The sequence below is a fragment of the Dryobates pubescens genome, chromosome 9, assembly GCF_014839835.1.
Source record: "Dryobates pubescens isolate bDryPub1 chromosome 9, bDryPub1.pri, whole genome shotgun sequence".
NCBI classification, from domain to species: Eukaryota; Metazoa; Chordata; class Aves; order Piciformes; family Picidae; genus Dryobates; species Dryobates pubescens.
In genome coordinates this window covers 23,573,276-23,586,872 of record NC_071620.1, presented here as the reverse complement: position 1 = coordinate 23,586,872, position 13,597 = coordinate 23,573,276, and the positions used below count along the sequence as shown (strand labels likewise).

Genomic DNA, 13,597 nt, shown 5'->3' with positions numbered 1-13,597 from the left:
AAGTCTTATCTGAACTTTCAAATGCCCAGATAATGTCTTCTGCATATTACCTCAGTTTTCAGCTGGATCAGTTTCCTGTTCCAGCTTACTGTCTGTTCTAGCACAGGTATTCATGCTAAAAAGGGAAAAAAGGAGCAGCAGTTACCATGAAAAGAAAACTGGCACCACTCCTTTCAGCAGTAAGGGCATATTTATGCTAGACTGAATTGGTCTCAGAGTATGCTTTGACTTCCTGTTATGACCAAACTGAGGTAGCAGTAGCAGTTGCTATGAGATGGGCAAATTCATTCTGCTTTTCTAGCCTATCATCTCTCAGCTACTTCCACTGTTTCTACAACAATGCTGAAGCACAAAAATCCTTGTAGAAAGCCATTTTAAAGGGCAAAAACAGTAGTGGAGAGAATAAACTCCACTCCCCATCCTCCTCCAAAAGCTCCAACTTCAAACACTCAGAAGTTCAATAGTTGTGAAAGCCTAAAATATATTCAAATTTGCTTTCTGTTCTGAGATTTCTAGGAAGAAACAGCACTTTTCGTTGTACTTTGTTATGAAAATTCTGCTGTATTTTAAGCATTTTAAGGAAACTTCAGAAGCAAACCTACACCCAACTTCAGCCTTTACTACCATTCTTAAGCTACACCTGATATCACTGTAAATGAGCTGTGTTTAAGTTTAGATTTGATTAACTCCAAGTTGTAGAAACAACAAAACAGTTTACCTAGTTTGATGCATATACTATTCTACAAACTTCAGCATTTGCCAACAACATTTAATTACTAGCAGTATGGATTTAGGTCTTTCAGGTATTGTAACTCCTTTCTACGTTTAGTATAGGTGTGCTAGAAGGTCTCAATTTAATTTCTTAACACAACAAAAAATGTTTAAAACACACTTCAGCTAGAAGGCAGAAGCATGCCCTCTTGAAATCTGTGCCTTGTTAGAGACGTTCCTGAACTACCTGTTTGCTGGGAGGTAGTGTATTTCTCTCCATTACTATCCAACAGGCAAAAAGACGTGAAAATACATCATACACAGCACATACAAGATCTAAAAATAAAATGGTAATTGAAGGTTGTAGGTTAGAGAGTAAGAAAAGACTCTATGTAGGAGTAAGTCTCTAAGTCTGTTTTTTAAAAAAGATGCAAACTACAAAACCAAACCAACATGATCCATCACTTGACTCTTCAGAATATGTGGGCCAAATCTTTCTCACAAAAAAAAAAGATGCCCATTTTCCAAATGTGTTTCCCTTTTCTCCTAGCACGTTGGGTATACATACCCTAAGTGGGAATTTTAAAGGCCTGCGATAAGGCTGGAAACCCACAGGTCCTCCTTGTTGAAGTATGGCTTGATGGGCTGCATGAAGACCTTCTCCCACAACTGGAATGGCATTATTATTGCGAGCATGCTGGTTGTTAGGCTGCTGGTTTGCATTGTTTTCATTCTCTTCCTGGTCACCAAGTAAGTAAGAATGGAGATCCCTGTTAACAGTAAAAATTTCATTTTTGTTCTGTTTGATATTAAAACCAATCTTACAGAAGACAGGCCTAATCAGACTAAGCACAAGTGGTACTTACACTTACAGTAAATATTGACAGAATCTTGATATAGGGAAGTAAACTATTTTCTGATAATACGTCCTAAACACAAGAACAATGCTAATGTGGATGCAGATTAGAACAGTGGGAATATAGCCACAAAGATCACTTACATGTTTGACTGCTTTAAAAACAGTATCTGGTATTAAAGTTATGCATATAAAAGAAAAATTGAATCAGTATTTCCATTTGTGTAAGCAGGCAGCTCAGTTGATGGCTTTTACCTTACTGCTGGAAGTTTTATTGGAAGCAACTGTCTTCAAACCTAAACCAAGTCAGGGAAAGTCTTTCAAGAAGATTTTGAATTGTTCATAACCCGTTTTATAAGAACATCAATCCCAGAAGGAGTCAATCTATTTTTTAAAGTATTGCTGTTTCCTGCATGTATCATTAGTGAATAGATACTTGAGTCTGATTAAAAAAACCCAAAACCCAATACAAACATTGGAAGTTAATTTTCCTCAGCTTTAGTAGCAAGATGCATGGAAATACTCTATTGGCAGAGAGTTAAAACATTTTTACATTGCTAAACTAAAACTGCTGAAGAGATTTCAATTGTTTTTAACAGCTGCAGAAGTTGAGAAAGAAAAGCCACTTCTATCATCATCTCTGAAATTCTCTTCTTGTATCATACTTAAACACTATGAAAACATGGACAAATTAAAAAATCCCTGTAGTGATCTAGGAAATCACTACAGAAGTTTTTCACCACATTTATCTGTAAAATAGCTATTAAAGTTACTTGTTAGGGTAACTCTCTTGAAAGCATGCTGCTTTCATGGGAAAAGGCTAAGCTGGACACAATGCTTGTGGCTGATTTTGGCTTTCTGTACTTACAGCAAGTACCCAGCAGAAACTGTCCATGCTCGCACAAGACCTTTCAACCACTGTCGGGTATGTCCTTGTTCTAGCAAAGCTGGAAGCACCACCTGAAGTAACAGGAGCTCTAGGGAAAGTTCACTTACTGGAGCATCACTAGAAACAATGGCAAGAGCAGGAAATCAAACATAAAGAACATTCTGAGAGTAACCTTTTACACTGAACCGTATTAAGTCCACCACAATAAAAAACTATATTGGATTCCAACAAGAAAAATTCATGGGTTTTTGCAAATATTTTTCATTATCTACAAGTTCAGGTGCACAAGAAATGTAAGAAAAATGTAAATAAAAAGGAGCAAATCACAGTCTCTGATTTAATCTGTTTGCTTCTATCACTGCTGTTTCAATTATTATTTAGAAACAGAAACAATGCTATGACTATAAAGATATGCAGTTAGAGATATTCTTTTATTCCTGAAGCAGCGATAATCAGGAATGAATGTGAAAAATAAACATGGCAACAACTTCACTATCAAAAGCTGAATGGGAAGTGTTTTGAAGGCATAGAAAGAATGGAAAAAAATAAAATTACAAAAGTAATACAGAATGCCTATAAGCTGTCCTTAGTAGCTTTTTATTTCACAAATTGTACGATGTATCCACATCCTTTATCTTTTTAATTTTCTAGAACAATGAAGTCAATTGAAAACAAACAAAATATACCAAACAATGCCACATTTTTCTAGTTAAGAGGGTGACTAAAACAATTACCTTTTAGAATTAAATGCTTACCTGTAAAGCATAACATTATATGGAAGGAAATTAGGCAGGAGATACTTAATAATGCGTATGGGAAGCCAGAGCATGAGCAGTACTATTGATCCAAAGACAATCTGCAACAAGGAAGTTAAATAATTTAGTGCAAATAGCAGAAATAACCACATGCAGTTTCCTACTCATCTGCCTGACATGTTTCCTGTATGTGGTAGGGTTAGCCCTGGCTAACAGTGAAGTGTCTACCCAGCTGCTCACTCACTCCTTCACTGGCTGAATGGAGCGGAAATAGAAGAAAGGCAAGAAAACTTGACTGAGATAATGATAGAGAAAGTGAAAGCTGTGTTTGCAAGCAAAACAGAAAGAGGAATTCAGCCACTGCTTCCCATCAGAAGGCAGATGATTAGTGCCCTCCTGGAAAGCAGAAGCACAGCATTAACAGCTACTGAGCGAGACAAATGCCATAATCACAAATGCCATCCTTTATTCCTCTTTTCCCTCTCAGCTTTCACTGCTGAGCACCATGTCATAGGGTATAGAATACCTATTAGGTCAGTTTAAGTCAGCTGAACCAGATACACTTCCCTCTTAACTCCCACCTTGTTTGTTGGAGGGGTGAGCAGGGCAGACAAGGAAAGGCCTTGACCTTGTGCAAGCACTGTTACAGCCAAAACCACTGTGTCAGTAACGTTGTTTTGGCCACAAACACAAAGCGTAGAAGGACATGGGCTGCAATGATGAAAATTAATTGCACCCCAGACAAAACACTACAGGTACAATGCACTGTGGCACAGTTCTACCTTCTTCCCACCCCCTCCAGCACTAGCACTGCTAATTTGGGATTCCTCTCTTTTCCCAGTGACTGAATTTTCAAGTGCCTTGTAGGCGCCTCGAAAGATCTTTCCATTTCCATTTCCCCACATTTTTAATTAGATGAAGGTTCAAAATTTAGTTGGGGAGATCAGGTGCATGAAAACCATGCACTTCTATGAATCCTGTTTCCTTAATTAACCAGGTTAAAAATTAAGTACATTTTAAACATTCTTAACATACATATATAAGTTAATACATATATTAAGTATATATTTTATATATATATATAAATACACAACTAGAGCTAAGAATGCAAAAAAGATGTGTTTAAGTACGTAAAGAACAATCAAATCCCATTCTTCTTGAAACTTAACAGTCCGTTCTACACAAATTTCTTACAAATACTGAGAAAGAAACACAACTTGAAAAGCATCACTTGTTTTTTGAAATGGTAAGCTGGGAACAATCACCATTCCGAGGCCCACATTCTAGCATGAAGCTAGTAAAACTCTGAAGTAATTAGTTAAGCAAATCAAACTGTTAAGTTCAAGTAACTGTCAGTTTCAACACAGTCTGAGAACATATTGCTAAGACCTTTATTAACAAGCAAAATATTTGCTTATATTTAGGTCACTTGCTGCAACTCAGTTTCAGCCAGCATTATGATTATCTACAGAGAAAATACCCTGAAGGGTGAACAGGTCAGCTCCTTTTGTGTACTGAAGGGCTCTCTAATAGAACAAAAATGCTTCTGTTAACTTTTTCTGCTCAAAGCACTTCTGGTGTATGTGTACAGTACGTCAAATAATAGTTTCTGGTGTATCGATGTGACATTTATGTTAAGACAAACTGCGACTCTTTCCTCACTGCATGCTAGGCAAACTTCAGACAAAGAAGCAAAAGGCAAAATCTTTCATTATAATCTGAAAATAGATAACACTGGCTAGATGAGCATAATCTAATCCAAAAGTTAACTAGAAAGTTATCCTACCTCTGCTGCACTACTTAAGCCAAATTGAATGCACAATGTTTAACCCAATAACTAAGTGCGAGGGATTTACAATATCCATAATAATAAGCATGTCTGAATTCACAAACATCTCTTGTGATTTTGTGTGAAGACAACATCACAGAATAACTTGGTTTGGAAGGGACCTCTAAAGGTAAACTATTTCAACCCTGTACTCTGAGCACACTTGGCTCATCAGGTTGTTCAGAACCTTATCCTGAGTTCTGAGTGTCTCAAAAGACCTAGATTCTGTTGGCAACCTCTTCCAGTGTTTAATCACCTTCATGACTGAAATATTTTTCCTCAAATATGCAGTAGCATACATCATAATTAACATAAAAAGCACTCAAAAATTTATTTGGAAAGAAAAAAGTCCTTACCACTGATAAGATAAACCTCCTGAGATGTCTGTAAATAGGCAAGTGAATCATTTCCTGCACAGGATTAAAGTCTGGATCATTCAAATTCCTGAGAAACCATAAGACACCAGGTCTCAATACCTGAAGTAGGAAATAGGAAGGAATATGAGAAGAGACAATTATTTTTATATTGTTTTTCATTTCAGGTAACAGTGCTGCAAGAAGTAAATTTTAAATGTAATAGGGGTATTTGTTGAGCATGGTTCAAGATGGCACAGAACTAGAACAAAGAATATTATAATTGAAAAGTAGAGAAGCAATAATTAATTACAAGTTTTAAGACTGATCAGTGTTTGCAAATAAACAGCTGAAATGTATTTAGACTCATTTGTAGGCAACACCCATATTTAAGGGCTCTGTACACTGAAAATCTCCAAGTAAAATATACTCTAAACCATGATTTTCCACTGCAGTTAAGTACCAGCGTGGCCTTTTTTACAGAAGGCTGAAATCCAATATACACACACAGAACTGTTGCAGCAATACCCACACATGAAAAATTTAACTAACAGCTCAACTTGCAAACTTCTCTGTTACAAACCAACCTTGTTCTTAGAGACTTACCTCTCTCAGTAAAAGAATGAAGGATGCGAAATAAAAGACGTAAACCATTCCGACTAACCAGTGCAGAAACATTGTAGTACCTGGTGCAGACTGAAAACTCAATTCTCTGTCTTTCAAAGTGGCATCAAACATTTCCTAGAAAGTAAGTAGAAGAAAAGAAAAAAATAAGAAAAAAAAAGACTTTGTCAAACCTCCAGAGTTACTAATTTTGTTCAAGCTAGTTCATATACACTACTAGGTAGTTTAACTATCTGCCTTATAGCATTTGATTAAGGGGGAAAAAGGGGCTAATTTAGAATAAGAACAGAAAATAAAGACCAATTTCTGACCACTTACTTTCTTCTGACAGAAAGAAGAAAGAAGTCAAATACTAAAATACACTATATATGTTATAAATGAATTCAAACTTAGTTGCATTATCAGGGAGAAAAAAACTGTCCTGAATTCCAAGCAAACACAGTATGTATCTTATCCAAAACAGAAAGAGGTTTGACAACTATTAAAATACAACATCATTACCATTTCACATAAGATGGCTAGATAAAGTTTATTCAGTACATAAGTTTACCTAAGTTCACTCAGAGGTCTTGTGAATGCAGGAAAAAGGATTTGGATCTTTTGCAGTAATAGCATGTTAATTTGTATTTAGTAACAAAGGAAAACAAAATTAGCAGTACCTAAAAAAACCCTTTACCTCTGAAAACACTGTTTATAAAACTAAAAAGGCTGTCAAATTTGTATCAAAAACTCTCTTCTGATAAAAACTTCTTTTTTTCCCCCTTAAACTATAAGCACTGTAAGAAAAATATTTTATCCCACTTATTCCCATTCTTACCAAAGAGCATATATCCAGCCACCAGCCACAGATGAGAGGAAACACACCAATTTCAACCACCACTAGCAAGGAAACCTTTAGGGAAAAATGAGAAAAAGAACATCTTTCTAATTTAGCAAAAATTACTATGACAATTACAATATAATCTTACATTGAGAGGGTTGTTTATCAGATGCAAAACCAGTATTACCTTGACAACAATATAGCAAACTCCTAGTAAACGCCGTGATCGCTGAAACTTAACAAGTGCTGCCAAGCCCTGAATAGTTTTGTCAAGAAAAAAAAAGAAAAATACTTCATAACATACCAGTTGGATTAATATGAAACCTTGTATTATGTGGCTTTTAGCAGCAGGAAATGTTTTAAAACACAAAAGTAAAATAGGAAGTATGTACTTCATAAGGGTTCTATTTTCAAAACTGTCTGTGACTCTGTAAATCAAAATCTGATGTCCTGGATTGACCTCCCTAAACACACATCTAACATGAGTAAGCACATTACAAAACTGCAAGCCTATCTGGTAGCTTTCCTTTTCATGCAGTTTGAAAAGAAATTCTCACCTTTTCCAATAAAAAGATGCATATTACAGACTGAGGGTTTCTTTCATTTCCTTTCAGGAGGAAAACCATAGACACACCAATGAACTATTTTACCACATATGCACTGCACACTACACATTTTCATAATCCTATCTCTTTTTCTGCTGCAACTATGTAGCCCATAGCAATAATGTAAGGGCAGTGAGGAAAAAAAAATGGTTCCACACTCATCCTCTTTAGAAATTTAGTCAGAGGCCTTCAAGTAAGCACGAAGCCTATGATTTTGTGTTGTTAAACATGTGTAAGTGCACTGAAGAATGCAGTCATACTGACATTTAAATGCCCAAGAAAAGACCATTTCTGATTTCACTATATGAGTAGATCAAAACAGTGAATTCATTTCACCTACATCATATCTGTGCCTCCTCAAAACATAGTCAGAAAAATGGTTTACATGTAATATTTGAACCAGGTAACTACTGACAAAAGGATACATGACAAACAATTAGAGTCACTGCTAGCAGAACATATCCAACTATTGTTGTAATCAGGCCTTCAAAGTGAGATGCTTGAACCTGGAAGGTAGGGTGAAAAAGAGAGAAAAAAAGAAAAAGAAGAAGACTGTATCAATCTCTTAGCACATTACACCTCCTTTTTACATCATTAAGATAAACTCCAAATCTTGACTCTTCAACAACAATGACAAATTCCTTCGTTTTTCACTTATTTTAATAATCTCCATTAAGAACAAGAAATGTTTACATTTACTGAAGAAGTCTAACAACTACTTTCTTCAAACATGAAATAATCTCTATATATGAAACTGTCACCATACACTATCCACAACCTCCCAGCTTTCACTGTTATAATCATATGAAAAATTATTCAGTACACAAAATCTATGAGGAACAAGAGGCTGTTAAAAAACCAGCACAAAAACGTACACTTTTTTTTTGCCAAAGGAGGAAAACTCACTTGAAGGGGACATAACAGAGGAAATGGGAAAGGGTGAGATAATGGATTAAAAAAAGGATTGATGAGAAAAAAAAAAAAGAGACATTTGAGGTTACTTTTGCACTCACAAATAGTGGAAGGATGCTACAAAAGTATTATGATTAAATAAACGGTGTCAGTTTTTACATTTTGAAATTCTGTAAGAGTACTTACATATTCCTCAAAGCCCAGGCCAACAATGGAGAAGTGACCAATGTGGTATGGACAAAATGCTGCACAAAATAAAGCAGAAAGAAGCGGGGGAAAATCCATGAAAACCGCTAAATGGAGTCTTACTTGCAGGATGGTACTGTAACAATTTGCAGGATGGTATTGTATTCACCTTGCCACTTTTTTTTTTTAAACAGATACAAATTACTGTGCAAATATTTGCTGTATTTCTACAGTTTTTAAACACTAAAAATCAGATCATAATTCACACTGAAAGACTAACAAACAATATAAACCTACACAGACTAAGAGGACAGTCTTTTTAGTTTATCTTGCTGTGTATAAATTAACTCAACGTCTCAGTCTTATGTACCAGAGTAGTACTGGTCTGATAGACTGCTGTAGGAACCTGGTTCTGTATATTCACTCTTTCCATGCATTAGAGGACTTAAGTGGCCATTCTACATCTTGGTCAGATAAGACTTGCTTTAGCAAGGCTTCACCTTCAGTGCTTTAATTCTTAACAACACTGTGAAAAATGCAAACTCCTGCAGAAATCTCTGAAGGGAAAGGATGCCCCCATGCCTGGAGACATTCAAGACCAGAACTGATGGGTCTCTGAGCAACCAGATGTACTTTGGGATGTCCCTGTTCACTGTAGATGACCTCTAGAGGTCCCTCCCAACCCAGAGCATTCTAAGACGAAGGCGAAAAAGGTGATGCTCCAGTGAAGGGATGAGAAGCAACTGATAAGTCTTTTACTTTGAATTAGTGTGGAAAGATCTGTCATCGTTTCTGAGAACTCATTCTTGCCATTTTTGAGACCTCAGAAGTAAACTGAAAAGCACAAACTTTTCCCATTTTCAGATACCTGTGTATTTTCAACAGGATCAAGTAGTTGTTTTAGGTCACTCTGTGGTCTTCTAATCAAGACAGAAAAGACTACAGAATTCAACTTCACTTTCCTACAGGAATAGCAGGAGTCAATTGGAAGTACTGGGGCTGCAGTAATGGCAATCTTTTATTTTCACCTATACTGCCTTCACTATAATCATGATAATCTGCTCTGGGGACTACTGTAGACTAAAAATAGCCTCAAATGGAAAGTCTGATGATTTTATCTCTCTACCTCATTTCCATATGACCAGCATGAAAAAAGAAAACTAGGAAAAGATTCTGCAGGACTTGCATTATTCTAATCAATGATAAGAAAATTTTAATTTATGGTCCTTTCAGAGAATCAGCAGTTACTGGGAATAGCAAAAATGTGAAACATAAAGAGAGGACTAATAAAAACCACACTTAGCTCCTATCAGGCATCAGATTCATGACTGAAAGTCATATCTTTTTGACAGTGAGATTATAGAACACAGTTCAGGTAGTGTTTTCTTTTTTTTTAATAATCTTAAAACAGAATTTCTAATAGATGCCTTTTCATAAAGGTCATGAAGGTGTACAAACTCCTCTATGAGCACTAAAAAGAGAAAATATTAAGTCAAACTTAATTAACATGTCCAAGAAGACATCATAGAAAAATTTCTAGACTAGAAATTAAGGTTCCAAATGCTCTCCCCTTCTGTTTTATCTCCTAGAAAGTACCTCCTGTGACATTTAAACTCACCAGGACTGTAATTATGAATAACTAGAGATTCAGCAGCTGTAAATTAGGCAGCATTATTTACTGGGATAGTTACTAAAAATAGGCTTGTGAGGGACAAATTGAATTTCAGATCTACTGCTTAACTGCTTGGGAAAACCACTCTCCTTCTCTTCTCTCTTTCCCACTTGTGTTTTCCCACACCTACTGAAAAGACATCTCTATGATAACCTTACAAATTATTCCTATTACTTACTTAATTCAAGGATTTAGTACCCTCTATTTATTAAAAAAGCCTAAATTTTATAGAAGGTATAAAAGCCTAATTAACTTAGGGGAACTACAGATTAAAATAGACTAATTATCAGAACAAAATAATTCCAGTATTTTCCAGCTCTCATTAGAACAGTTAGTTTTTTGTGCATTCACACAACAAGTAAAATGTGCCACTGATTAAAATTTACTATTTTCTAAAATCTAATTTAGTCTAAGTCATGTGAACTAAAGAAACTTGTGTAGTAATTTTGGGTGCCAAATATAAGTATGTTCGACAACTCTACACAGCTACGCTCTTGTGCATTTCCTCTCCCACCCAATTTTGAGCACCAAAACCAGATTATTGATGGAAAAAGTGAATTAACTATATCCAGAAAAAGCTGTAAGAAAAACAGTATCTTAGGCATTCCCAACAGTACTGCAATTGCTCAGACTCATTTCCAGGAGGTTCCTCCTTGAACAGTATGTCAAAAAAATATTGGGTTTTTTTGATTTTGCTGAGGTTAGGCTTTTTCTAGACTTCCTATTTTAAATCTATTCACTTAAAGGAATTGAAATGACAAGGCTAGAATAAAAAATTATTTATCATCCTAATTCCCAGTTTGTTTGTGGTTCCATTTTCAGATATCACAACTTATTTACTCTGAGAGAAAAGCCTTCAAATATCAACCTCCATTATCACTTCAGACAGAAGGATTTTTTTTTTTTAAACTTAAGAGCATACTTACCAAACACAAGTATGAACAACGTATTTAAAGATACCACCCAAAAGACATGTTCCTGCAAGGAATATGACGGGAAGAGGGAGGAATACAAGGAAACAGTACATAAATGTCAGTCATTTAAAGAGCAACTTTACTTTTGTTTCTACAATTCTTATTCTTATATATATACTTAATTTCATCTGCCTTGTATTACCAGAACTTACACACCTCACATTAGAGCTAAGAAATGTGCTTTAACACAAATGCCAATACCCTCAGGACGGATCACGAAAGCATCTGTTTACATTTAAGGGCATTTAAATAAGAGCATTTGTGTTTCTCTTAGCACTGCTGTTTTGTAAAAATATATGTTTATTTCAAAATCAATATAAATAGTACCAACCTTAAAAGTAGTTACACAAAGTGAATGTGACTATTTGCTTTATAAATGAGGAAATATTCATACGAATGTTTAAAAATAAGACTGTCCCAAGAAACACCTTAAGAAAACTGACAGCCCTCACTAGAAATGACAGAGCGCACATCCCTTGTGTTTTAGTATTACTTTTAGCTAAGATATACTTATGGCTAAATTCACACTATTTTAAGAATGAGGCATGTCATTAAAATGTAAGACATTTTATTTCAAATGAGACATTTACCTACTAGGGTATCTAACACACACATTCATATTTAAGAACTCTATTTCTTTCACACATTAAAGGAAATAAAATTTCTACTGCTATAACAGAGCAAAAATATATTTCCCCTTTAAAATACAAATGGCTTCCTTTCCAAATAAGTGACCTGGCAGATCATACCCAATGAATATTGTTGTAACAGGGTAAACTTTTGTTGCCATTAACTCTTTGCACTCTCTCGCCCCTGACCCTGAAGTCAGAACTTGACATCACCAAGTCAGGTAGGAGGTGGGCAGCAGATAGCCCTCTTCATATAAACTATAACAAAGCCCACTAGAGATATGCATTATGTATGTAAGAGTTAGGGAGATAATCAACACAGGCTCACGGACAGAGAAGCGTTAAAAAGCAAACAGCCTTTTTCCAGGAGCACTTTGCAAAATTACTGTAATAAAACATTTTTGGAACCAATTTAAAAGATGTGCACTCCGTAAGAGAGGCTGACTAAGGGGGGAGATGTCAAAAAAAAAATATATAAAAAGAGAAAAAATTTGATACTGATATCAATTAATGTAATATTGAAGAGGGGAAAAATGAAGGGAAAACAAAATAAACTCCCAAATCCTAATGAAGTCAAGAAAAAAAACAAAACAAAAAGCAACTGAACATTTTAAATTTTGAAATCTAGTCTACACTAAAAATTCACAAGTGCTGTTCTGGCAGTATTAGGGCAAATCAGAGACTTACGAATGAAGACACTATTTTGACAATGATAAAGACTTAAGGCTAGGTATTTTCAGTGTATGCTTTCCTTAAGTGTCTAGATTTTATTTACAGTGGAGGGTGTGGTCCAAAGTTACCCATGTATTTTAAGAAATTCCACTTTTATGCTAGACACATACAACTCTGAAATTTCTAAAAAAGACAGTTTGCTTGAACATGACATGATGTGAAAGCCTCTTTAAAAGAGAAGTCCCTGTTTTTTTAACTGTAAAATCTACAGTTGACTTAAAAAGCCTTCTATAGAAATTCTTGAAGTGAAGGATTTCACTTACCAAAAAAACCAAAGATCCATCAAGTCCAAGCATCTGTGAATAAAGTGGATTTTATTTACTCATCAGAAAAACTGAGCAACATGTACCTATAATAAGCCTCATGCACACCAATTTTTAATGTTCAATACCATCAAAAGATTTTTTTAATGCTCAACCAACAGAACACGGACATAAATTCTTAAAGGTAAAGACAGAAGCTAAGTTCTCACCCACTGCTGTAAACTCTGTTCACAGTTGATCAAAGGTAGTGAAACACATGGAGTATCTTAATACACATGTATTTATAGGTGACAAACCAAACATATGAATCAATTAATACACTATACCTCTCCAAGACTTTGAAGACTGTGAAGATTTTCTCTTTACAAAAGATTTTATCAATTGAACTATTATGTAAAAACAGGTTTAAAGAACTTAATACTGAAATACAGACTTTTTCTTTTCCTTCCTAATTGCGAGGTTTATGTTGCACTGAGGGAAACTGAAAGTTACTATTTTACTGTTGAAGTGTAAAGCCAACTAGTAACACAATAATGTTGCTATGCTGTATGTTATTACAGTTTAGAACAGAATTGGCTTCCAGCTAGGGAAGACAGGAAATAAACCTCCATCACTCTGAACAGATGCTATGGGAAGCATCCACAGAACATCCAAAGAGTACAAAAACCAAACAACCCACTCCCCCCTGCCAAAAAAAACTAAAAGCCCTTCTTTCCCCTCACTTCAAGCTTCTTCTTATTTTAATCCAGACACCCTTACGTCATGATTACTCCTGTAGAGTACCAGGT

General features: G+C 35.4%; 1 protein-coding gene across 2 annotated transcripts in view; it reads right to left on the bottom strand.

Moving 5' to 3' along the window:
* The window catches only part of MARCHF6 (membrane associated ring-CH-type finger 6), a 51,684-nt gene that overhangs the window by 13,856 nt on the left and 24,231 nt on the right, over positions 1–13,597 (bottom strand). For both annotated transcript variants that reach the window (XM_054164004.1, XM_054164003.1), the window contains exons 9-19: positions 12,810–12,842; positions 11,138–11,189; positions 8,540–8,598; positions 7,867–7,947; positions 7,024–7,092; positions 6,834–6,908; positions 5,999–6,133; positions 5,396–5,515; positions 3,212–3,312; positions 2,436–2,573; positions 1,280–1,481 (exon numbers count right to left, since the gene is read on the bottom strand). In XM_054164004.1, coding sequence (XP_054019979.1) covers positions 1,280–1,481; positions 2,436–2,573; positions 3,212–3,312; positions 5,396–5,515; positions 5,999–6,133; positions 6,834–6,908; positions 7,024–7,092; positions 7,867–7,947; positions 8,540–8,598; positions 11,138–11,189; positions 12,810–12,842 — 1,065 coding nt within the window. The remainder of the gene's footprint in view (positions 1–1,279; positions 1,482–2,435; positions 2,574–3,211; positions 3,313–5,395; positions 5,516–5,998; positions 6,134–6,833; positions 6,909–7,023; positions 7,093–7,866; positions 7,948–8,539; positions 8,599–11,137; positions 11,190–12,809; positions 12,843–13,597) is intronic.